This window comes from Marmota flaviventris, chromosome 17 (genome assembly GCF_047511675.1).
Source record: "Marmota flaviventris isolate mMarFla1 chromosome 17, mMarFla1.hap1, whole genome shotgun sequence".
NCBI classification, from domain to species: domain Eukaryota; kingdom Metazoa; phylum Chordata; class Mammalia; order Rodentia; family Sciuridae; genus Marmota; species Marmota flaviventris.
The window spans coordinates 39,950,197-39,976,327 of record NC_092514.1 but is presented as its reverse complement, the minus strand read 5'-3'; the positions used below and the strand labels follow the sequence as shown (position 1 = coordinate 39,976,327).

General features: G+C 37.2%; 1 protein-coding gene across 4 annotated transcripts in view; it reads right to left on the bottom strand.

The window, feature by feature from the left end:
* Positions 1–26,131, bottom strand: part of Ap2b1 (adaptor related protein complex 2 subunit beta 1) — a 113,901-nt gene that overhangs the window by 15,085 nt on the left and 72,685 nt on the right. For 3 of the 4 annotated variants that reach the window (XM_071603566.1, XM_027923815.2, XM_027923816.2), the window contains exons 15-18: positions 21,944–21,985; positions 20,973–21,119; positions 18,955–19,100; positions 15,809–15,938 (exon numbers count right to left, since the gene is read on the bottom strand). In XM_071603566.1, coding sequence (XP_071459667.1) covers positions 15,809–15,938; positions 18,955–19,100; positions 20,973–21,119; positions 21,944–21,985 — 465 coding nt within the window. The remainder of the gene's footprint in view (positions 1–15,808; positions 15,939–18,954; positions 19,101–20,972; positions 21,120–21,943; positions 21,986–26,131) is intronic. The other variant, XM_027923818.2, reaches the window with a different exon arrangement.

Here is a 26,131-nt window from a genome sequence, read left to right as displayed (position 1 = left end):
TGCACCAGAGCACTGCTTTCAAGGACTGATGCCAGTTGTGGGCTTCTGGGACTAAGGTATTTTCTAATTCATCTGGTACTCAGCAGAATTAGAAAGAGAACTCTTGTTTCAAATAAGGGCACCAAGAAGATTCTGAAACAGTGTTAGGCTCTGCAAAGGACATCTAGAAGAGAAGACTAGGGAAATTAACGTGGGTCACATTTAGGTCTCATGAGAAATGTGACTATCATTACTATCATCTTTGAATATAAAGCAGTAATATCTCACATTGTGCCATCCATTGCAATGTTTACTAATTTTTTTTCCCTCCCTGGTAATGGGGATTGAACCAGTAGTGTTTTACTACTGAACTACATCTCCAAACCTTTTTATATTTTAAGATGGGTTTTTCTGAATTGCCCAAGCTGGCCTCTAACTTGCAATCCTCCTGTCTCACCCTCCTGAGAAGCTGGGATTATTGTGCCTGGCCCTTTGGGACTCTTCTGACAAATGGATGAAAGCCAGGAACACTCTTGCTGAAAAATGCACAAGCAACACTTTGACATGCAATTGCAGGAGTTTCAACACACCCTGAAGACTATTCCAGGACTTCTGCTCTAGAGTAATTCTTGGAGAAGTGGGGACACCCTATGAGAGGCAGCACACAAAGATGTTCAGAGCATAGTCTTGGGAGTCAAAACAGCTGATTTCAAATTCTGACTCTGACACCTGCAGCTGTTTGACCCTGGGAAAGTAGTACTCATATAGTTTTCTGTCTATAAAAGGGAGATCACAATGGTTTAGAATTCATGGAGTTGTAATGAGTATAATTAGCTAATATTTGCACAGCATACAGAACATGCCTGCCTCCCAGTACTATAACAAGTATTTGATAAAGAAAAACTTACGCTTTTCACTATCTCCTGTTTTACTGAGAATTTTTCATAATTAAGGATAACCATATTAAACTTACCTGAATTCTTATGCTGAAATGTAGTACAACCATTATGTTAGAAAAAGATTAGAAAAGATTTTTTTTTGGGGGTACTCGGGATTGAACTTAGGGGTACTTGATGACTGAGCCACATCCCAGACCTATTTTGTATTTTGTTTAGAGACAGGATCTTACTGAGTTGCTTAGTGCCTTGCTTTTGCTGAGGCTGGCTTTGAACTCTTGGTCCTTCTCCTCAGCCTCTTGAACCATTGGGATCACAGACATGTGCCACCATGCCCAGCTAGAAAAATTTTTTAAAAGCTTACTGGAGAATTGTTAGCTTAATGATTTTTTTTGCTACTGTGTCTTGATAAAATATCATCTTTTAGGATCTCCTGCATAGGTCTCTCATTGTGGAAGCATTTCAACTCTTTTACTTTAACTTTCCAAATCTGTATTCTGCAGCTTTCAAACTTTTTACCCTTGCCTAGGATGCTATTCATTCCAAGAATATATGAACTCTTCTGAATCTGACCCCTGCCTGCTTCTCCAGTCTATGCCTTCACTTCAACAATATCAAAATTACTTCTTGTTCCCCCAATACTGAAACTCACAGCTCTGTGCCCTTTTACATGTTGTTCTGTTTTTAATATATTATTCTCCTTAAGGTTCAACTGTCTGAAGAATATCGATTTAACCTTAAGAATCAGTTCAGTTTTGAAATTTCTCAGAAAGCTCTAAAGCTTCCCCACAGTACCTAGCACATATACTTCTATTATGGCATAAAGTAATTATTTTCATCAGGCTCACTCATATTACAAAGAGCTCTGTGAGTGCAGGAGCTGGTTCTCATTTTCACTAACATACTGCCTAGTGCAAGAAACATTTGCTGCATGAAATTAAGGGAAAGAAAGCAAATGGAATGAAACTCTGGTCTCTCAACTCTTCCTCTGCCTCTTTGGTATGCACAACAAAATCTCACCAGTAACACTGCTCATTAGGCACACACATGGATTTTCAGTGAGGCAGAGATAGAGGGGATGGGATAATGTGGAGATTCTTTTGGTTTTGAATGACTGAGCTACAATAATATCTGCACATTAAGAAAGAAGAACATTGGTAGTGGATCATAAACCAAGGAATGCTAGATTCTCCAAGGATATTCCAATCATTATTTGGGTATTTAGGCAAAAAAAAAAAAAAAAAAAAAAAAACCAACAGAAAAACACAGTACGAAGCCAGTTCAGTTCCAATCCTGATGTCAACTACTCTTTAATAGAACTGAATCAGCCTTAAAGAGGAAGAGGGGGAGGGTGAGAGAGTGAGAGAGATAGACAGGAAGGGATGAGGAAAGGGGAGGGAGGGGGGCAGAGAGAAAAGAGTGGAAAAGAAATTAATGGAGCTGTTTTCTTATTCTACAATTCACTATCCCAACGGGTTCAGAATAGAAGATATAATCCAGGCACTCTGGAGAACTACTTCTGTGAGCTTTAACATAATTCCTAGTTTGCTTATGGGAAATTAATGATCACATATACATCCAACTGCCTACTTAATATATTCACTTTGATAACTTAGAGAGATCCCAAAAGGAATATGTCCAAAACCAAACTCTTGATCTCTCCTCTCCAACCCCAAGTAGAACCTCCTGCTATCTTTCCAAACTCAGTAAATAGAATACTACAAAGCTTTTCAATGTCTCCCTACCTCTGCATTTGTCTCTACCCATCCCCTGCAACTCCTACTTCGCAAACCCTGGCTTCCCCAGGCTGTTCTCCACATAGCACCCAGTGAACTTAAAATGTAGGTCAGCTCATAAATACTCCTTGGTTCAAATCTCCAGTGACTTCCCATCTCATTCAAAATAAAATCACAGTAAACAACTGCCTATAATCTGGCCATTACCTCTGATGTCATGTTTTCGACCCTCCCTCATTAGCTCCACTCAGTCACAGCAGTCTGCTGCTCTTCCTTGCATACACCAGGCATGCTACTACTTTTTGCATTTGCTCTTTTTTCTATCTGGAATGTTTTTCCTCCAGAAATCTACATGGCTTTCTCCCTGCCTCCTTTAGGTCTTTGCATTAATGTTCTTCCATGATCCATGTATTTATAAAATTGCATCATTCAATCTCCAACCCTAGGAGTTCATACCTCAATTCTCAGCCCCCTCCATTGTCCTCACTACCATGCAACATACTTTTTTGTTTGTTTGTTTATGGTTGTCTCGATGCAACATACCATTTCCAACCAAGCACAAATTCTAAAAAGGAAGGGACTTTTGTTTACCACAGGATTATTGGTTTCTAGAATAGTGATTGTCAGAGAGTAAATACTGAATATGATCATACAAGTTTTTTTTTTTTTTTTATCTCCTTTGGCTTTTGGACAAGATGTGAACATAGTTTAAAGGTTCCAAAAAAGGTTTCATTTTTTTTTTTAAGTGTGCTTCCCTTCCCTTAACAGAAGAGCAAAGTATGGACACATTGGAAGGAAGTGAGTGTGTGAGTGTGTGTGTGTGACAGGATTGTAGATGCTTAGCATAAAGTAACCCATCATAAAAACAAAGGTTTTTTGAAGTTCCATGAAGTAAATTCTATCATGCATCCATGTTTGTTTTTTTTTTTTTTTCAATTTTTTTTTAGCGGTAGATGGACACAATATCTTTATTTTATTTATTTACTTTTATGTGGTGCTAAGGATCAAATCCAGTGCCTCACACATGCTAGGCAAGTGCTCTATCACTGAGCCAGAACCCCAGCCCTCTATGTATGGTTTCAAAATGTGTTTCTCGCTTTACCTCTGAATAAAACTAATGCTCCATTAAAATGTGCCTTTGTGTACTCTTTAGCTTCAAGTGTCCCTACCATGGTGGGGCATGACCAACCAATGGTTCTTAAAACTGAATGGATTGAAATTGGCATAAAGAAATATATAGAACAGAAAATATTGTGCCTTTCTTGAGCAGTAAGTAATATTTCCTGTTTTGGTTTTGTCTTTGTGTGTGTATGCACAACATGTAAAACACATCTGTTACTGTAAGCTGCTAAAAAGCATAAAAGTCACAATACTCACAAACCAAATTAAAAGAAGTGAAGAAACAGGTTCAAAGAGCCAAAGAACAGAAATGTACACCTCAGCTTCCACTTTGAGGGTACCCAAAGCAGACCATAGATGATACCAAAAAGATGATCACTTAATCCTCTGTTCCTCTAGTATGTCACGTGCAACATGTAACCATAACAATATTAACTTGCTTCTCAGGGACATTAATAGGAAGAGCAAATAGAAATGATTAGAAAGCATTTTGAGACGAAAAGTGGCTATAAATGCTTAATAATAATAATGTTTTTTAAGTTACTTTCAGTTGCTGCTGAGTAAAGAACAGCCTGTCAGCTTTAGCCTGTACCCAGCAATTAGTTTCTTTCCATAGTAGAGGAAGCATGCTGCAGGAGCTGCAGCCTTTTCACGGGGGCACAGCTGGAGATGAGCAGGCTAAATTAACATTCTAACCTTGTTTCATATACTCAAAGTATTAGAACAAGGTATGAGACGAACTCAGTCTCAACTTTGGCAAATAAGACCTCTAAGCACACCTCTCACTGCAGGTAACCAAAGGAGGCACCAACACAAGAAAAACCTAGTCCAGCAAAACATGGCTCTTCTTGAGATCCTATAATCTACTCTTCCATGACGTCAGTTGTGACCTTTCCAAGTCTCTGAAGAATATTTTTTTCTTTTATTCCTCCTCTCCATTTAGCTTCTGGAAAGATTATTTGCAGGCTGGTCCAAGTTAGGACCAGGCAGTGACGCCAACCATCCCCAGTTCTCTGAGGAATGATGATTCAGATGTGGTTTTTTTTAAGCACCACACAGCCTAGTCAACAGATTCTAGGGGAATGGTTCTGAGTGACAGGTTTTTAATGGCACTGAGTCCAACTATGGGATATATGTCAGCTGAGATTCAAGCAGAAGTGGCCCTTTCTACTAGCTACTGGAGCCTAATAGACGTAGAGAGACTATATCTAAGTACAGTTTAAAAATATAGCAGAAATAGTCATGAAACCCTCCAAAGAAAATGTCAATTTATTTTCCTTCTGATGCTAATTAAGTTTAACCTGAATAGTATCTTTGATTCAATTCCAATGCTAAAATTCAAACAAGAATTCTCTATGTTTTTTCTTACTTCACCCATTAGATCAGGTGGATTGCATGATAGCTGAGCAGCCCTCAAATAGTATCAATCTGCTGTTCATTTCAACTAAAAGCCAGACCTGTTCTCAGGACATATTAGGGCGTTGTTTGCTATTAAGAGTATATGGACAGTGAGGGCTGGGGATGTGGCTCAAACGGTAGCGCGCTTGCCTGGCATGCGTGTGGCCTGAGTTCGATCCTCAGCACCACGTACAAAACAAAGATGTGTCTGCCAAAAACTAAAAAATAAATATTAAAAATTCTCTCTCTCTCTCTTTAAAAAAAAAAAAAAAAAGAGTATATGGACAGTGAAACCCTCTATAGGAAAAAACTGACAGGTTCCTCTTCTGATGGAAGCAGTGGTTCTGTGTCCCTCGGATGACAGTCCCTATGGGGCAACCACATGCACATCAGCATTTCAAGTTTCCATTTTTAAAGCCTTCAGAACCAGAAAGGAAAGCCTTGAACAGGCCTCCAGATGATCTCTACAACTCTTAAATCCTCTGGCAGCACATAATTATTGGGCTTTAAAGACACAAGGAACAAAAATGACTTTAAAAAACAAAAACATAACGAGATCTTAAGGTTAAGATCCAATCTCTTTGCCAGGCCTGGTGTAATCCTCTAATCCCTTTGCTACCTATAATCCCAGTGGCTCTGGAGGCTGAGGCAGGAAGAACTTGATTTTAAAGCCAGCCTCAGCAATGCAATTGGGGGCTAGGGATATAGCTCAGTTGGTAGAGTGCTTGCTTTGCATGCACAAGGCCCTGGGTTTTAATCCCCAGCATTCTCCCCGACCAAAAAAAAAAAAAAAGGTGGGGGAGCTGGGGATATGGTTAAGCACCCCTGACACCCCCCCGCAAAAAAAAGGGAAAAAAAAATTCCAATTTCTTTTAGTAGAGCTTTTTTTTTTTTTTCTTTTTTAAATTGGGATTGAATCCAGAGGTGCTTTAATATTGAGCTAATCCCTAGACCTTTTCATTTTTTATTTTGAGAAAGAGTCTCACTAAGATTGCAGGTGTCCTTGCTAGGTTGCTGAGACTGGCCTCAAACTTTTGAACCTCCTGCCTCAGCCTCTGGGAACATAGGCATGCACCATAGTGTCCAACCAGCAGGCCTTATTTTCAGAGATGAACAAAACCCAAAGGATATTGAAATTGAAATTCTATGACTCCTCCTGTAGTCCTTACTCTGCCATGAGATTTACTTAATTTCAGTCTCAAAAACTTTCAAGTAATGCAGACTATGAACTAGAATGTATGTAGATTAAATTAGAGAATACCAAAGAGAAGATTAATATTTTTAAATGGCATGGATAAGCAATGATTTAAGATATGCTTTATGGACTAAATTTGTCAAAATTCTGATTTGGGCTGGAGTAAATTAGAATGATAAACTCCAGGGCTGTCCACTGGGAGAAGTCCAAAGCACAGCAGGGTTAGAACTACTGAAATCAAGTTATGTAACTCTTCCAGCAGCTGGCACTAGATTCTCAAATATAGCTTTAGAAGCAACCCACTGGTAGTCATAACCTCTGAACTACAGAAGGTAGGGCTAAATTCACACACATCAAGTCCTAATACAATCTCTAGTTTATGGACAGTCAGCTAGGCGCCAACTCATTCCCAAAGTAAATTTCATTTTAGGGGGTCTCAACTTTTACTCCTTGCCTCTTAATTTATAATCACACCTGTTTCTATCAAAGTAAACTTTCTTGGAGAAAGCAAAGAAAATCTGTAGTTGGAAAATGTTAGGCCATTACCTTTTACTTTTTACACAAAACGTTATATAAGAAATTTTTTTTTTTGTAGTTGTAGATGGACAGAATGCCTTTATTTGTTTATTTTTATATGGCGCTGAAGATCGAAACCAGTGCCTCACACATGCTAGGCAAGTGCTCCTGCCACTGAGCTATAGCCCCAACCCAAACATTATTATTTTTTTAAAGGCAAAAACATTACCTTCTGAGTACTATCTGAAAAAAAAAATTGTTTTCTTAAAGCAAAGAACTGAGCAATGAGATAAGAAAATATTACTTAATCATTTAATTCCAAAATTATTAAGTAATATTTTCTTTAGTCTCCAAACCATAACTGATTATAACTATATTTGCCAGCATCCCTGCTTCTGTTTTTGTTTTTTTGGTACCAGGGATTGAACTCAGGGACACTCGACCACTGAACCACATCCCCAGCCCTATTTTGTATTTTATTTAGAGACAGGGTCTCACTGAGTTGCTTAATGCCTCACTGTTGCTGAGGATGGCTTTGAACTTGCAATCCTCCTGTCTCAGTCTCCCGAGCTGCTGGGATTATAGGCATGCCTGGCTGGTTTTTCTTTTTAAAATCAGACTGACATCTACAAAAATGCCTTTTCTTAAACTTGGGCTTTCCTGAAGTGGAATAAAAGGAAAAATAAATTCAGACTGAGAACATTTTCATTATAATCCCATTTGATTGCGCTGGGGTTGTGGCACTGGGTTCGATCCTTAGCATCACATAATCCTACCTAAATTTTAGGTCCTCAATTCAGATGGAAATTTGTTCTATAAAACCCTAAAATGTACACCAAGATCTATAAAATCCTAAAATGTAAAACTAAGATCTACTACAGATAGAATCTAAAGGAAGACATATTTTAGCTCAAGTGAACAACTTCTTAATAGGGTTTAACAAAGATAGAATGGTCCATTTTAGGATAGTATTCATGTAGATGCCAACTTGCCAATCAACTTAAATGTAGGGTAAATTCTATTAGCAATAGATACTGTTTGAAACAGACAATATTAGAGGTCATTCTTTCCAACGATAAGATTTTGTATTCTTCATACGTACATGCTCACATGGATTAAAGCTTTTCAAAAGTTTTTTTAAATATATATATATATTTTAATTATAGATGGACACAGTATCTTTATTTATTTTATATGTGGTGCTAAGGATAAGCCAGTGCCTCACAAGTGTGAGGCAGGCGCTCAACCACTGAAGTACAGTATCAGCCTCTAAAGGTTTTTTTTTTTTTTTTATGATACTAGGGATTGAACCCTGAGCCTTGTGCATTCTAAGCAAGTACTGTATCACTGGACTGCAGCCAAAGACCTCAAAAGTTTTATGAGGGGGCTGGGGCTGTGGCTCAGTGGAAGAGCACTTGCCCGGCATGTGTAAGGCAGTGGGTTCGATTCTCAGCACCACATAAAAATAAAGGTCTGTCAACAACAACAACATAAAAAGTTTTATGAGGACTTTTCTGTACAGACCTCATATTATCAAGCCTTCATAATCCTTACATAAAAAATTTTGAGAGCATTATTTTCTTACCTCCTAAACCATGATGCAAAATATAAGAGAGTAAATATAAAGGGGACTGGGGATATAGCTCAGTTGGCAGACTGTTTGCCTCGCATGCACAAGGCCCTGGGTTCAATCCCCAGCACCAAAAACAAACAAACAAATAAATAAATAAATAAAACTCAACAATGGAATTTAATTCAGCTTAGGAAAACCTCGGTGAGTTTTTCTTAATTTTAATTTGTAATGTACCTTAAGGATTTGAGTGAATATTACCAGCATAATGAAAACAGAGATTAGAAAAAGATACCTTTTCCTTAAAAATTCAAACTCCCCTAATATATAAAGACCATATGGTTAAAGCTATTTCTAATCACGTAACAAACTGATTCCATTTTTTATCAAGTCCTAAACTTATGATAAAAAGGCTGTGATTTTATAAATGAAAGACCACAAATCATTTTTATTATTATTTTTTAATTATTATTTTAGACCTACTTTTTAAAATTCATATCCTTTGCTCGGGATCCTAGCATGGGTTCTGTTTCTTGGGTAATCTTACCTCAAAGACCTTCCCTGAACTCCTACTTCTTCTTTTTTTTTTTTTGACTGAGCATTGAAACCAGGGCACTCTACCAAGAAGCTATCGTCCCCTGCCTCAGCACCTTGGATAGTTGGGATTACAGTGGATTACAGTGTGTACCGCACCTGGTCATGGGCTCCTTTTTATGACAAACTAGCTTGGGCATTTTGAGAACTGAGTTCTGGGTTTCAGAACAACTGTCTCCTGCCATTGAGGACAGATTTCTCATTCACCAGACCACCTCTGCTTGCAGAATATATCTTATTTTTTTGCAGGGATGGGGACTGAATGCAAAGGCCTCCCTTACACAGAATAGGCAATGCTCTACCACTGGACTACATGCCCCAGCCCAGCTAGAATTTTTGTCTACTTCTTATGTGTAATCATTCAAGCAGGGCAGTTGCTATTATTAGGCCTATTCCTAAAAGATAACCTAGATGCTGGGGATATAGATTAGTGGCAGAGTATATGTCTGTCATACATAAGGTCCTCCCAGTACTGAGGGGAGAGGGAGAAGTGGGGTAGAGCCCAGAAACTGGGAGTTGAATGGTGGTTAACAGGAAGACAATAAATAAATAATAAGACACTGCTTTAGTATACAATCTTGGTTATCTTTTGCAGCGGGCAGGGCAGTGCTGGGAATAAAACCCAGTGTCTGATGCATGCTACACAAGTGCTCTACCACTGAGCTATACCTCCAGCCCAAATCTTGGTTATTTTGACAAAAAAAGATAAGAAGTATCAACAAAGGCAATCTAGTACTAAAGGAATATACAGAGTACATAAGATACTAAATTTCTCAGATGAAATTAAAGGATGTGTGTAATCCTGATGTGACATGAAAAATATATCAGACTTGCAGCAGCAGTCACAAGAAGTATTTTCATTATTTTTTTTTTAAATACTTTTGTTTATTTAGTTTTTATTTTACGTGGTGCTGGAGATCAAACCCTGTACCTCATGCATGCTAGATAAGCACTCTACCACTGAGCCACAACCCCAGCCCACAAATACTTTCTACTTTCTTTGGTAGCAAAATGTTTTAGTATTTCATAATTAAGAATTCAATATCTACATATTATTTATGGAATATTTTAGGTTTATAGGATTATGTGCAGCACTAGATCTATATGTGTAATTAATCTCTCCATTGTTCCTGGAATAGTCACCACTTCAAGAACTCAAGTGTACACAAGCAGCACTATGGTGCCATAAAAGCAACTGGAGTTTGCAATTGTGGACTCTGGATGACCAAAGGAAGCTTTAACACTGAATTTGTTTGGATTGTTCAACAGTCAAGAAAAGTCAGCAAATGCCAAGTTGGTTTGCTTAATTTGACGGAAGCTGCTGAAAAGGTCTTTCGCTTGGAAGCATTTACTAGTTTCTCTGGTACAATAGCTACAATTGTGGGCTTTCTGAGTGTGAATGGACATATGCAAGACATGAAATATCAGGGACAGGCACACCATCTGCAACTGTCTCACAGACTGGGACTATAACATAGGAGTCACAAGGGATAGAATTTTCCTCCAGGGTCACACATTAGCAAAAAATTCCTTTGGCTGACAAAGATCTTAAAAGATATGTGTAACAGGACTGGAAGATTATATCCTTTGTAGCTAGTGTCTTCAGAGCTTTCTGCCCTAATCATTCAAAGGTTAAATAAACAGAACTGATGACAGAGCCTTATTTCAGAAGACTTTCAGAGAAAAAAAATTGAGATGTTATATCTATTTCTTTTCCCTAATTAACATTTAGCCTCTTCCTCAACTGTGTTTATGTGAGATTGAAACACAAAAAGAGATAAAAATATATTTAAAAACATGTTTATATATATAATATATATTTATATATATATATATATATGAATACACACACACACACACACACATACTTTACACTTTATCCACAGATTCACTTCTAAGTCTCCTTTATAAAATAGTATAGAAGGAAGGAAAGAAGAATTAAGAAGGTACTATCAGTGCTCTTAGGAAAAACAAAAAAACACAGTACATTGAAAACCCTGTTTAAGTTTCCTTTCTTCTGAAAGAAATTCTGCCATAATTAAAGGAAAACAAAAATTGTTAAAGCCATAAATTCATAAAAACAAGAAGTAAAAATCTTAGTACTAGAAAACAGGTAGACTATCAATAATACCTTAGAACTTTAAAAGGCTTAGGATTGGAACCACCTTTGAAATTGAACAGGGGGTAGGCATTAAAAGAAAGATTGGCCCTGGGTTTGATCTCCAGCAACCAACCCCTCACCAATACCCTCCCACAAAAAAAAAAAAAAAAAAAGAGGAGGAGGATTAGGATGCCACCAGGAGTCCTGATTCCCCACCACAATTCTATACTGCCAGACACCCGAGTCCTTGTTCAAAACTGAGGATTAATTCTTTTACAGAAGACAAAGTATACAGCACTCAGAAGTGAATGCCAGACAAGGCTGAGGGGTTGAGGATTAAGTAAATTTATGCAGAGTGAATGCTAAGAGACTAGAGCCTTCTTTCCTGACATAGTTCCCAGAACACAGGCACAAAGCCTTTATGTTCCAGACAGGAGACTCAAAGATGATTTTTGTTTTGTTTTGGTTTTTTTGGTACTGGGGATTTAGTCCAGGGGCACACTACCACTGAGCTACATCTCCAGCCCTTTATTTTTTTATTTTTTATTTTTTTAAAGAGAGAGTGAGAGAGAGAGAGAGAGAGAGAGAGAGAGAGAGAGAGAGAATTTTTTTAATATTTATTTTTTAGTTATCGGCGGACACAACATCCTTGTTTTGTATGTGGTGCTGAGGATCGAACCCGGGCCGCACCCATGCCAGGCGAGCGCGCTACCACTTGAGCCACATCCCCAGCCCAGCCCTTTATTTTTTGAGACACGGTCTTACTAAGTGGCTGAGGCTGGCCTTAAACTTGTGATCATTCTGCATCAGCTTCCCAAGTTACTATATCAGGAAAATGGGAATACGGGAAGTATGCGTGTAGATAATAGCAGTGAAGGGGGAGATGTAGTCCTAAAACCTGAAGTCCTAATAAAAAAACATGTAATTAAGAGACAAAGAGGTAAAGGTCAAAAGAATCATCTAAACAAATTAGGATTGCCTCTGTGGAAGAGGAAATTGGGGCCCTGTTGAAAAAAAAGGGTTGGAGACTAGGTTTTTCTTACTATAGAACTAGTCAACTCTTCAAACTGTGCTTTTATGATTCTGGCAAGTATTAACTTCAAAGAATGATGCTATCAATGTTCTCAGAAAAGTATACATCCCAGTGAAAAAGGAAGCAGAGCAGCTGTGTAAACTCTACAGCATCTATGCTAAGACCATGACCATCCTCCTCTCGGGATAAATACAAAACATGCCATAATTCCACATCTCCTTGCAGACACTGACTTGAAGCAGCGGTCACTTGTGTCTAAAGTTTGAAGAAGTATACTGGGAAAATGTTTCTAAGCAACTAACAGATGAAATAATCAAAGTCATTTAAAATCATTTAGAGAAAATTCATTTGGACATCTGTTAAGGTTTTTTGTTTTATTTAAACAGAGGAAATTCATTATTTTTTAGAAATATAATTATATGATATAAACTCAAGAGACGTTCCCAATAGGGGAAAGTTTAAATTTAATCTCTGTTCTCTGTTAATATTTATAAATTAAATTCGTGTGTGTGTGTGTGTGTGTGTGTGTGCGCGCGCGCGCGCGCTGGGGACTGAACTGAAGCCTCACGTATATTAGGCAAGTGCTGTACCCTGAACCATGCCCACAGCCCACAAGACTTTTTATAACTAACATGAATGAAGCAAAAAAAAAAAAAAAAAAAGTTTATAAATTTGAATCTCTACTAGTTGTTTAATTCCTGTATCTAAAGCATAATCTGCCTTACATTTTAAGAAGAAATGGTATCTTTTTAATCTTAATTTTTAATTGGTTTTTCAGACCATAAGCCAATATTTAGTATAATGGACATTCTCCCATATTTATTTTATTAGTGCATTATAGTTGCATATAATGATGGAATTTGTTACATATTCATACATGTCCACAATATAATAATATAATTTGGTCAATATAATCTCCCTTTATATCACTTTCCCTCTGCTCCTACTTCCCCTGGCCCTTTCCCTCTACTCTACTGATGGACATTTAAATAAAATTCTTACAAGTATTTTATTATAGTTTTGTCAACTGTGCTTATTTTGTCCTATACACTAATACCAAATCATCAAAAAAAATCACAAAAACGCACAATTCACTCAAAATTTCTTTTCTCCCCAATCCCCTAGTGCCTGCAATAATTTCATGGTCTGGAGTACTAAAAAAGTATTAGTTTTTCTACATAAGCTCTTGAATCTAAACATTATGTAAATATGTTTAAATGCTTGATTTTTTTTCCCTAGTGTTATCTGCATCTACATGGTCTAACCTTATAGTAAAATTTTGATTCTTTTTGTTTAGATGGGGACAGGTCAAGGGCAGAATGAAAGCTGAAATATAAAGTAACTCATCCACCTTAAGCTAGCCATTAGTTTCAACTTCTACCAGAAGATGTTAAATAGAACTGCTCATAGGGAATATTTTTTTCCAATTGTTTGTTTTTCTTCTCCATTGGGACATGTTAATTAGTGAGAGAACTACAATTATGACATCCCTGAAAAAAGAGAACCCCTGGGAAAAATGTGAAGAATCTGTAGTTAACTATAGATGGAAACTTTTAAGTATGCTTTTTTTCTCTCTTTTCTTTTTTTTTTTTTTGCAGTACTGAAAACTGGACCTAGAGGCTTGTGCATGGTAGGCAAGTGCTTTCCCACTGAGATACATCCTCATTCCTTTAAAAAAATTTTTTTTTTGTAGTTGCAGATGGACAGAATGCCTTTATTTTATTTGCATATGGTACTAAGGATTGAACCCAGCGTTCTGTCACTGCGCTTCAGCTCCAGCTCCAGACCATATCCTCATTTCCTTTTTAAATTTTATTTTGAGACAAAGTAAAAACTAAGGTCCTCACCTAGTCACCCAGGCAGGCCTTAAACTTGCAATCATCCTCCCTCAGCCTCCCAAGTAGCTGGATTATAGGTATGCACTACTACAACCTGTTTTTTATAAAATCATGTTTGTAAATTGCTAGTCCTAATACCATATCAATACTTTTGAGGGGGTGGTTTGAACTAAGATCCAATTTTAGGAGGATTTCCATTTGGGATTTGGTGAAATGGAAATGCAAGTAGGAAAGTTATTCATTTGTTTATGTTCTTTTTAAGAGTAGAAAATTTGCCCTGGTTTCTGTGACCCAAATTTGCTTTCCTACTTCTGAAAGAAAGCATTCTTGCATGCCTGATGACTATCCTCAAATATTATTGGCTTGAGGTTCTGTAGGTCAGTGGAAAGTTAGATTTCAAGAAAAGAGAACAGATGCAGATTTGGGTTATTTGCTTCAGGATCTGAGCTGGAAAAGCCTGTTAACACATTATTCTCATCATGTAACAGCCAATTCCTACTGCACAGTAAATCTTGTTTTATTTTTCTGGTCTGAGCCAAGTTATATTGTGCCTCACCTGTCTACTCTTCAAATCATTACTCCCTTTGCTGAAAGAAGCAGCAGGCTATTACTGTGGCAATAAGGTATTTGGTGAACTGGCAAACAGGCCTGGTGCACTGAAATTTACACTACTGAAGAATGTTTAGTTTTAACTGTAAGTAACTTACTGTTGCTGTCTATTGTATTTCCAGAAGATAGTACAATGGGATCTTACCTGTCTTGATTGGAAAGTTGGTATTTCTTTCATCATATCAAAGATATTCAGTCTCATTCAAATTGTTCTATCATCTCAATTTTTAAGTGGAGTTAGGGGATCATTTCTTCTTTGTCCTTCACAGTGGACACCCTTTTCTTTCCTCTCTTCCTTCTTTGGTTAAATCGTGAGCTCACTTTCAGTTGAATTCCCCGCCCCCGCTGGGAGCCTAAAGCATGCTAAAATTTGGAACTGTTGCTGAAGGACTGCTTTCCATTTGTTTCTTCCAGGCACCCTAGATTTCACCAGTTCTTGATCAGCAGCAATGGCAAGGTGCTAAGCAACTCAATGACCCTGTCTTTACATAAATCAGGGCTGGGGATGTGGCTCAGTGGTTGAGTACCCCTGGGTTCAATCCCTGGTACACCCCCCCCCCCCCAAAAAAAAAAAAGCTAAGAAAAAGGTTTCCTAACATTTAATGAGTAAAAGAATAAATAAATAATTCTGTCAAGGCATAACTTTTGTTCTTAAAAATAAAGTAAAATTATTTTCCTTAGTTATTTCAAGTTCTATTCCACAACTAATATAAGGAAGAGAAAGGGTGCTATGATTGTCCTCTAACAGTTTATGGCTGGTCTTTAGTTATGCTGGTGTTGAAGCAGGGAGGATGGCCTAGTGGGAGAAGGTTAGGTCACTGGGTACCCAGCCTTTGGAAGACATTAAGGAAGTCCTTATGGGACTCTGCTCAGGTCTTGTGAGAGCAAGTTGTTATAAAAAGAGCAAGACTGGCCCCACTTTGCTCTTTGGCTTCTTGTCCGGTCATCGTCACCTCTCCCTCTCACACATGTTCCTGCCAGGATGCCATCCACCAGCCATCCTTGGCTTCATCCAGGATGAAGCCAAGGGGCAAGCAAGTGTTGGCACCATGCTCTTGGACCCCCAAAACTACTAGTTGAATAAATCTGTTTTCTTTATGAAACACCCATCCTCAAGTATTTTGTTACAACAAAGATACATGGGCTACTACAAAGGAATCATTTATATAAAAATGAAAATTGGCAAGATATCATCTAATACTACCCAAGTAAAGTAAAACTGACCTGTAGGTTATTCAGAGGTTCCATCTTCATGACTGGGCCCAAGGTATTGAGAGGCAAGGAAACATCAATGCTCTGGTTTGGCATCAGTGGTGTATGGATGGCCAGAGGAGTGCTTGGGATGACACCAAAGCTTGAAGAGAGGATGAAGAAATCATAGAAATTAATCAAGATTTAGCCAGATCTTTCGGTTTCAATGGCTTTCTACTTCATTTGGAGAAAAAAAAGAAAAAAACATTTTTAATACAATTAAATGGAAGGAATAGTAGGTAACAAGTTGCTCAATTCCAACTTGCTATAACATTGATGATGTCATACCTCTGATTTCCATTAAATGGATTTGAGGAAAATGAAAACATTCCTAAGTACAGAACTATTTTGCTAATGCTCTTATTCTCAAAGTTTATTCCATTTATCATGCCACTAGAGAGGTTTGATAAGCATTTCTTTTTATAAATCTTTCCTGAGGGCTGGGGTTGTGACTCACTGGTAGAGTACTTGCCTAGCAAGTGTAAGGCACTGGGTTTCTCAGCACCACATATCAATCAATAAATAAAAGTCCATCAATAATTAATAAAAATATTTTTTTTAAATAAATCTTTCCTTAGATAATTTTGGAAAGAAGATTTAAGAATCCCCATTCTGGGGGCTGTGGCTGTGGCTCAGTGGTAGAGCACTCACCTAGCATGTGCAAGGCGCTGGTTCAATCCTTAGCACTATATAAAAATAAATAAATAAGGGGCTGGAGCTCTGACTCAGTGGTAGAGCGCTTGCCTAGCATTCACACAAAGCGCTGGGTTCGTTCTTCAGCAGCACATAAAATAAAATAAGTATTTAAAAAAATAAATAAAAGTATTGTGACCAATTACAATTTAAAAATATTTAAAAAAAAAAAAGAATTCCCATTCTGTTAACAATTCCTCGTGAGGATGTGGGAAAAACCTAGTACAACCACTTTGGAAAGCAGTATGGAGATTCCTCAGAGGACTAGAAATGGAACCACCCTATGATCCAGCTATTCCACTCCTTGGTATGTGTTTAAGAGAGCTCAAATTAGCATTCTAGAGTGATATATCAATATCAATAAACATTTATGGCAGCAAAATTCACAACAGACAAGTTATGCAACCAGCCTAGGTATCTGTCAACAGACAAATGGATAAAAATAGGTGGCTTTAGGGCTAGCGATCTAGTTCAGTGGTAGAGGATGTATCTATAAAGTTCAATCCCCAGTATCCCAAACCAAATAAATAAATGAACGAATAAACAAACAAACAAATAAATAAGAATTTGTGCTTTAAATAGCTTTAGAAAGGAAGTCAGGGCTATGGTATTTATAAAATAACTAAAGGGATGATTAGAGATAATTAACTATCTATTTCAATTGTCAGAATGGGTAGAGAAATATTCGTTGGGCTGGGATTGTGTTTCAGTGATAGAGTGCTTGCCTAGCATGTGTGAGGCACTGGGTTTGATTCTCAAACAAAATAAAGATACTGTGTCATCTATAACTAATAAAAAAATTATATAAAAGGACTGTTTGCAGTCCTGGGAATCAAACCCAGGGCCTAAATTATTACTGGGACAGAAACACATGGCAGGGGCATGGTTCCAAATCTTCCAATTGCTCTTCTAAGTACAGAATAAAAGGCAAAAGACAAGTAGAGAGGAATGCAGGTTATGCACATTTCCTTTATTACAAAGGATTTCCCTAATAGCCCTGGCCTTTAGCAGGGTCAACCACTCAAAAATGACTGGAAAAATAACTGGTCTTAACAGAAGGAAACACAAACTTTTAGGTACTAAAATAATCTTTCTTTCTTTTTCTTTTTTTTTTGGCGGGGATTGGGGGATACCAGGGATTGAACTCAGGGGCACTGGACCTCTGAGCCATATCTCCAGCCCTACTTTGAATTTTATTTAGAGACAGGGAGAATTGTTTAGAGCCTCACCTTTGCTGAGATTGGCTTTGAACTTGAGGTCCTTCTGCCTCAGCTTCCCAAGCCACTGAGATTACAGGCATGTGCCACACCAATCCTAGCCTAAAATGATTTCTAATGTGCCAAACTCTCAAATCCAAGACACCAAGTATTTCTATATGATTAGAAATAAATCAATCACTGATGCAAATTATCATTAACAAATATATTAAATCTGCTTTGAGGGTCCAATTACTACTTTGTTACAAGCGGAGTTGTATATCTTGTATTAACAAATGAATGATCCCACTGTTGAAGCCTAGCAGCCAGTTTCCTGAACTGCAAAATTTAATAAAACAAGTGATATTTGAGAAGTACAAGACCAACATTTTACTTCTCTGTGTTCTTTTTATTATTAAGGCCAAGAACTCATTGCTAAGAGCTATACACAATTATGTGTTTAACATGCAGACCGTCTTCCATATTTCTGACACCTCTGTACACTAGTTTTTTCTTACCAAAACATAAACTTTAGACATCAGGTTTCTTTGGTTCACAACTAAAGCACCAGTATCTAGAAATGTCTGGCATATATATGCTTAACAATTATTTGTTGAACAAACAAATAGATCCCAATTAAGTTTGTTTTAATTATTTTATTTAAAAATTCTAGTATTAGACTTCTTTAAAAAGAAACAATAAATAAGTTCCGATTTTTTTCATTCCATATGGATAAGTCTGTTTAAAGGATTTCATTGTTTAAAACACATTTAAATACACAATGTATTGAATCACATGCCTATAATCCCAGCATCTCAGGAGGCTGAGGCAGGAGGATCATGAATTCAAAGCCAGCCTCAGCAACTTAGCAAGGCCCTAAGCAACTCAGTGAGACCCTGTCTCTAAATAAAAGATAAAAATGTCTGGGGATGTGGCTCAGTGATTAAGTGCCCCTGAGTTCAATCCCTAGTACCAAAAAAACCAAAACCAAATCCCCAAACAAAAAAAAAAACACATGGATGAGTACACCCCTACCCCATCCCCGTGCCTCAAATTATCCAGGGCCTCCAGAGTTGAAGCTGAAAAAGGAAGATCCTGATCCCAGAGTCACTCTAAATTGAGTATCTGCCCACCTGTGAGTTTTTTACCCATGGTTAAATGAAACATTCTCTTATTACACACAAAGTACTCTGTTACGTTGACATCAAGCCAGGGACTCTTATTTCTTACCTATTCTTGTTAAACTGGATTGCAAAGTCTGTCATATGTTGCAGAGCTTTGTTGGTGAAGTTCATTTCCATATAGATGTGCCCTTGGCGGTGAGTAAATGTTCCTGAAATCTCTAAACCTTTAGCCTTTACTGCTGGTAGCCAGACCTGAAACAGTATGAAGCCCAAGACAACAAGATATGATTTATCTTGATGTTATTTCCTTTTTTAACAAATAAAGATGAAGCCAGGATTTCATTTCCTCAGGCAATTATGGTGATTTTTATGCCATAAACATCAAGTCAAGAAGGGTCTGGACAAAGTAGTATTTTCTGAAATTTGTGACTATTCTCGATTATTTAAGAACAAACACGCAAAAAAAAACAACCCCAAAACAAAAAGAAAACCACCACCTACTGGTGACCCAGGCCCTTTCTCTATCCTCTGGTTAACTTGGTAGTTTTACTGTTTTTGAGTATTACTACCAAAATACACAATACAAGTAAAAGAAAAAATTCTGACAGTATAATTTTTTAAGAAGTTCATCATTATCAGTAATCTCCTTAGGGAAAAAGACCATGTCTTACCTATATTTTAACTCTTGCTATTGTTTCTGATAAATAGTAAATACTCAAGATTTGCTTAAGTAATCTGAATGCCTTTTCTCATACATATAATTGATTCATTACCCACCCCTTGGTCCCACTGTGACATTACTGGCTTATACCTGTTAAAAACATTAAAAAAAATTTTTTTTAGGTTGTCAATGGACCTTTATTTTATTTATCTATAAATGGTGCTGAGAATTGAAGTCAGTGCCTCACACATGCTAGGCAAGTGTCCGGCAACTAAGCCACAACCCCAGCCCAAAAAACATTTTTTTAAAAAATTAGAAATTCATGAGCTGTTCTGATCAGCTAAGACAAAAAACCAGAGTTTGTGGGTGGCGAATAATCATGATAATATACAGAAAAAGAAGAAAGGAGGGGAAGAAGAAAAAGATAAACACTTTTAAGTTTTTTTTATATCTACTTATCAGAGGATCAAAATTCGAAAAACCCAATAATACCCAATGAAGAAGGATATAAGAAACTTGGCACTCTTATATTTTGTTGATGAGAAAGAAATGTGACACTACCTCTTTGGTAGGCAAGATAGTAATATCTGTTTGAAAACGTTTAAATGATCAAGCAAATTGCAAGATAACCCTATAGATACACTTACAATACTAAGTTGTGCCAAAACATTATGGCTGTTTTGTCATAAGTTTGGTTATTCTCTGCAATGGCTGTATGCACAGCATTATGACTCCTGGAATAGACAACTGGTCTACATCTTGATAGCAAGGATCCTCCCCTAAGAGTTAGATGAGCAGGCAGAGAAATCAGGAAGCAAGCAGATAGGCTGGTCTTCAGAAAATCAAGATATAATGAAGTCAAGCCTGATTTAGTACTTTTCCAAAGAGCTTAAATAAGCTTTGTTTACAGGGCGTTTCCCTGCCTTGTATTTAAATTTCATCATGAATGACATTATGCAAGGTTGATACTGGAAGACCCCCAGGTTTGAGACACAAACCTCAATCAGAATTCTAAAGAGGTCCACTAAAATACATGAAAAGCAAATCTGAGCACTCTAGAATCCATATGTAATACCAATAAGGAAGGGAGAATAAAAGGAACAAGAAATGAAAAATGGTACTTCTCTCTGCTGTATCTTTTTCCTGCTTATGTACTATATATCAGATTTTCACTAGATTCACTTCACTGTTGACAAACTAGACAACATTTCTAAACATGAGAACAAAATCCAAATACTTAATATTTCCAATTTTAAATCTAATTATAAAAATGTTTAACAAGGATTCTAACAATGCTTTCTAGTGTTAATTTTGAAGTTGCCTTATATTTCTCTTTCAAGTTCCTCAGTACAAGAGCCAAATCTTGGATGTGTTAATAGTAGAAGTAATACAAATGTTAGAAGTGATTTGGGTTTGTCCATTAAGAGGGAAAAAATATATTGCTATGCTAACTCTTTACTTACAGCCTTAGGAGCCACATATCCACCAGGTGCCATTCCTATCCCTGTGGAAAGTTCAAATAGGTCATTTAGACCACTGCTGACCACTGCAGGAGTAGGTGAAGGAGCAAAGGTGGCAGGCACTGATGACGGGATGAAGGACTGTCCCACCTGCAGGGGAGAAAAAGGGAGAGAGAAGATCAGGAAGAACAGATTAACAGTCCTTAAAATGCTATTAGTTTTAGCAGTATTGATATATCAATAAGAAAACACTATAATTAATGATATTCTTAGCTGCCAGATTAGTATATTATCTTTTTAGTCATCAAAGTTATTTTTTCATCACTAATAAGATACACACACTCTTCAGAAGCCTTATCAAGCAAGAGCATTCAGCAGGATACAGGAACATAGTGATCCAAGATTCTGTTTCCAATTTTAGCTTCCATGATTCTGTGCAAAAGGCCTATAGATACCCTAATAAAGGGGGAGTTTATTTCTATAGAAAGAGGGAGAAGCATCCAACTTAAACAGCAGTTTCATTTCCACTTGGGTTCAGCCAAATCTTATGTCCCCATTTAGGCATAAATATCTAATAGGAAGCTCTCCTGGGGGAGATGGTATTCACACTCCCATTAATAAGGAGTCTCACTGAGTCCAGGTGACTTTCTAAAGTTCTTTCTAGATGACACCAGGGAATAAGAGCATTCTCCAGTCAAGATGGGAGGTTCCATTTCCTTCAGCTCTTTAATGTCAGAAACACAAAGATCTCTATAGGCACCAGAGCAATCCCTGAAGATGTCCCTAGATCACATGTGGCACATGACTCCAAAGATTCCAAATAACCCTATACTACTATCTACTCCTCATATTACTATAAAGGTTTTGGTGTGCAGTGCTGACAGCAGCAGTGGCTGGTCTAATAATGTGTGCAAAGGAAAGGCATCAATCAGGGAGCAGTGCTTCCCATGGTGAAAAAAACGGATGGCACTTACTGCCGGACTTCCTCCAATGCCCCCGCCAAGGTCACTGCCAAGCTGAAAGAGAGAAAGGAGAGAGAGGAGAGAGAGGTAGAGTTCATTTAGCTAAGTACTAGATGCCCATATAGAATCTGAAAATTGCTCTACCGAGTTGTTGGAAATACATGCCATTCAACTTGTCTGTCAAAGCCTAAGAAAATTCTACATTGTAAAGAAATATGACCTAGGGGAACCCAAGTGGTAGTAGTGGTGGGGTGTGGCAGTTTTGAGAAAACTTGGAAAGAAAATGGAGCTGGGACATCTCAGGGATGTTTCAGATCCAGTCTTTCCACCAGGATACACAGGCACAAACCCAAACAAGATTTAAAGAGTTTGCATATTCCAAGAAGTTCTATTTCCAAGCAGCAATGTTTAAAATGTTTAATTCTTTAAAAAGAAATTTAAAGGGGGGAAAAAAGGAAAAGTAAAGAAAGACCAAAATAAGCTTTGATCTACAAAACCTGCTCCCTCAATGAGATGGTGGGAACCAAACCAGCATTGAGCTGCAATTTCAAGCTTCAAAAATTATAGGTGGAACAAAAGTGATGTTTAGAACCTTTGTAAGAAAGGAAACAGCTGGGATGGAAAGACATCCTGCCTGGGGAGAAGTGGATAGGCATGCAATGCTTCAAAGCCCTCTCAAAATCAATACAACTAAGGGGGAAATGCTGTGATTTATTTGGAGTAGGTCTTTTAAAAGAATGATAAGCATGAGGGAATTAGACTAATTGAATTAGCTGACTGACAGGAAAATAATTTCTACATTGTTATAGTCTTGCCCATTTTGAATTCACCCTGAAGGCAATCTCTCATGACAAAAACATTAAAGAAGAATAAAGCTGAAAATAGCTGGCATGCAAGAAATTTAGCTCACACACATATACAATTAATGGCACTGTTTTCAAAGCATAATCTTTTTTTTTTTTTTTTTGCTACAGTTCCGTATTTGCTTCTTCCCTAGTTCTCACTATGTACCTACAATAATAAGCAAATGCTTTGTCTACTCTAAAAATAGACTACAAGTCTAAAAACTTTCTTTTATTTTCTTTCATCAGTTGTAGAAGTTTAGAGATCATTGTGCTGTGATTGTTAAAAAACAAAACTGTAATGCATCTTCAGGATTTGGGAAAGAGGATTTATTTACCTTGTCTATAAACTTATAATAGTATATAAAATGGTGTCGCCAAAACCTAAAAATCAATCTACACTCAAAACCTTTGAGGTCTATCACAAAATTTTGTTTCCAGGCTCAGAGAATAAACTTAGAAGTCACTTAATAACAAGCATGCTCTGTAACAAACTACAGAGCACTTCAAACCAGAGTCAACATTTCCAGAAGCTGGTTCCTGAAAATTACTAAACGGTGAGACATGGAATGAAAATCACATAGTTAAATAAAGAGGTCATCCCAGCCAAGAATTTGAATAACTGGAAAAGTGTGAAAGCAAATAGAAAAGACATTACACATCTGTGTTTCCCCTGGCTCTAGAAAAGCACACATCTGCAGCATGACATCTGAAAATCATGAAATTCCTTTTATTCAAACAGACTTATATAACATTTACTGCATGCAAGGCATGCAAAGATGCAAAGCAAGGCAATAAGAGGGCTGTACAGATAAACAGAACTAGGCTTTTCAAACTGGCAGGAGAAATAAAACATGAATGTGAAATCATACAGAATACTAAAGTAAAAAGAGGGAAGTTCTGAAGGGAAGAACCTCCTTCTGGTTGAAGAATAATGAAGAAAAGATTCAAAGAAGTAGTAGTGTGTGTTTATCATGAGAGGGATTACAAAATGCAAAAACAGAGGAGGGGTATTTCTCAAACAGGATGAACAAAGACTGAAAAAGGAGGCATGAACCATGATTAGGAAAAATGAACAGACTAATTAGACTGGAGCATAGATTTCTTTTTTTTTTTAAAGTTGCACAAAGTATGCCTGCAAAGGCAGTCTAATTGGGGACATCTTTAAGTTTTAATTTCCCCTTTATAGAAATCTGGAGGTTTCTTAGACTATGATTCAAACTTTCAAATACTAATAACTATTTCTATTATGTACAAGTAAGTATGATTTTCAAACTTACATACACAATGGAATCAATCATCTGTTTGTGTATGTTTGTTGGGAGGGGAGTGTTAATGCTTTAAAAATGCTATTAGCCAGGAGCAGAGGTGCACTCCTGTAGTTCCTGCTGGCAGTAGGATCACTTGAGCCCAGGAATTTGATAATAGCCTTGGCAACATAATGAGACCCCATTTCAAAAAAATAAAATTAAAAAATGTTATTGCCTGAGTCTTATTCCCAGAGACAGTGCTTTAATCATTCTAAAGGGTAGTGTGGGTATCAGAATTCTGAAAAGCTCCCCTAGTTGATTCTCATGTACAGCTGAAGTTAAAAACATTATAGAGAATTAATTATTAATTGGGGTACACATGGTTCATCTGTTCAGAAATTACTTTAGAGCTTATATCTGAATAAAAAGGAGGTCAGAATTTGGGCAAAAAGAAAGAAAAACCCTTTCTTTCTAAGGAAGGTGAGGAAAGGCTAAACACAAAAACCATGGAAAGGGCTCTACAAAACATCTCATTTGTACTGATACTTTGAGGTGGTTTTATGACCTTCTATTAGGCTTACTCTTTATCCTGTCACCACTTCCTCCTCTAGCCAGGCTTAGAACCTAAGCTTAGAGAGAATTTTTTATGGACCTGGTTGGCAGTCAGTGGTAAAGAGAAAAAATCCAAAACAAAACAAATGGAAAGGAAACAGTAGTAAATATGCTAAATACAATAAAAGATATTGAGAAAAAGTATTCATTGGATTTTTTTTCAATGTTTTAGTTGTAGTTGGACACAATACCTTTATTTATTTTTTAATGTGGTGCTGAGGATCGAACCCAGGGCCTCTCATGTACTAGGCAAGCACTCTACCACTGAGCCACAATCCCAGCCCTTTCATTGGATATTTTAGAACAAAAGAAATAAAGACCCATTTATAGCCCTTTTTATTTAGAATTTATTCCTTGAATATCATGTGAACATTTTCTTAGATGGAAAAGACACAAATAGAGTCTTTCCTGTGGTCAATTTTATTCAAAACAATGGAAGAAATTGAAAAACAACCCTGAGACTCCTTTGTTTATGATCAGTATATCAGAGACAACTAGCTAGATGAATCAAGAACTCTTGTGGTACGTATACAGAATGGAATATTACTCAGCCATAGATAAGAATGAAATTATGGCATTTGCTGATAAATGGATGGAACTGGAGGCTATCTTGCTAAGTGAAATAAGCCAATCCCAAAAAACCAAAGGCCAAATGTTCTGATATGTGGGTGTGGACTCACAATAGCAGAGGGGAGGGAGTAGTGTAGGTTCACCAGATTGGACAGGGGGAAATAGGGAAGAATGAGGGAGGATGGGAATGGGAAAGACAAATTGGACATAACTTTCCTATGTGAAAATATAGGAATATAAATACATATATGAATACATCAGGGTAACTCCGCATCATGTACAACACAAGAATCATGTACAACCCCATGTATGTATGATATGTCAAAATACATTCTACTGCCATGTATAACTAAAAAGAACAATAACACGCACACCAAAAAAAAAACAAAAACAAAAAACTCTCACTTAACACAGACAAGGTCCAAAGGGTATCAGAGACACATAGCCAGTAATGTAAAATTTCACCTAATTGTGCCATGTCCAGAGAGTACAGACAAAGAACAACTTCAATATGTGTTTTCTAACTACACCTCATTCAGACTTTATTCTGCATCTTTTCTCTTAACTAAAAAAGGTCCCAAGGGAAGAAAATCCTCCTCTCCAAAAATATGGCAAGGTGCTAGCACAATGACTAGGGCAGGGGCAGTGAGTAATAAATATCTGACAGCAAGGATGGAAGCCAGTTACTCAGTAAATGGCCTTACCTATCTACTATAGTGACAAGCAGGATGAAGCAGAAAATTATGAAAAAAAAAATTAATAAAGCTGAATAAAACTCAGGAAACTGGATGTATATCAGCCTGAACTAGACAATATCCATTTCTAGTTCATTATTCAGAGTCAGGTTCATCTATTAGGGAATACTCTCTGGGCCATACTTATCAGGAGCCCATATTAAATTAATACTTGTGAAATTCAGAGTGATA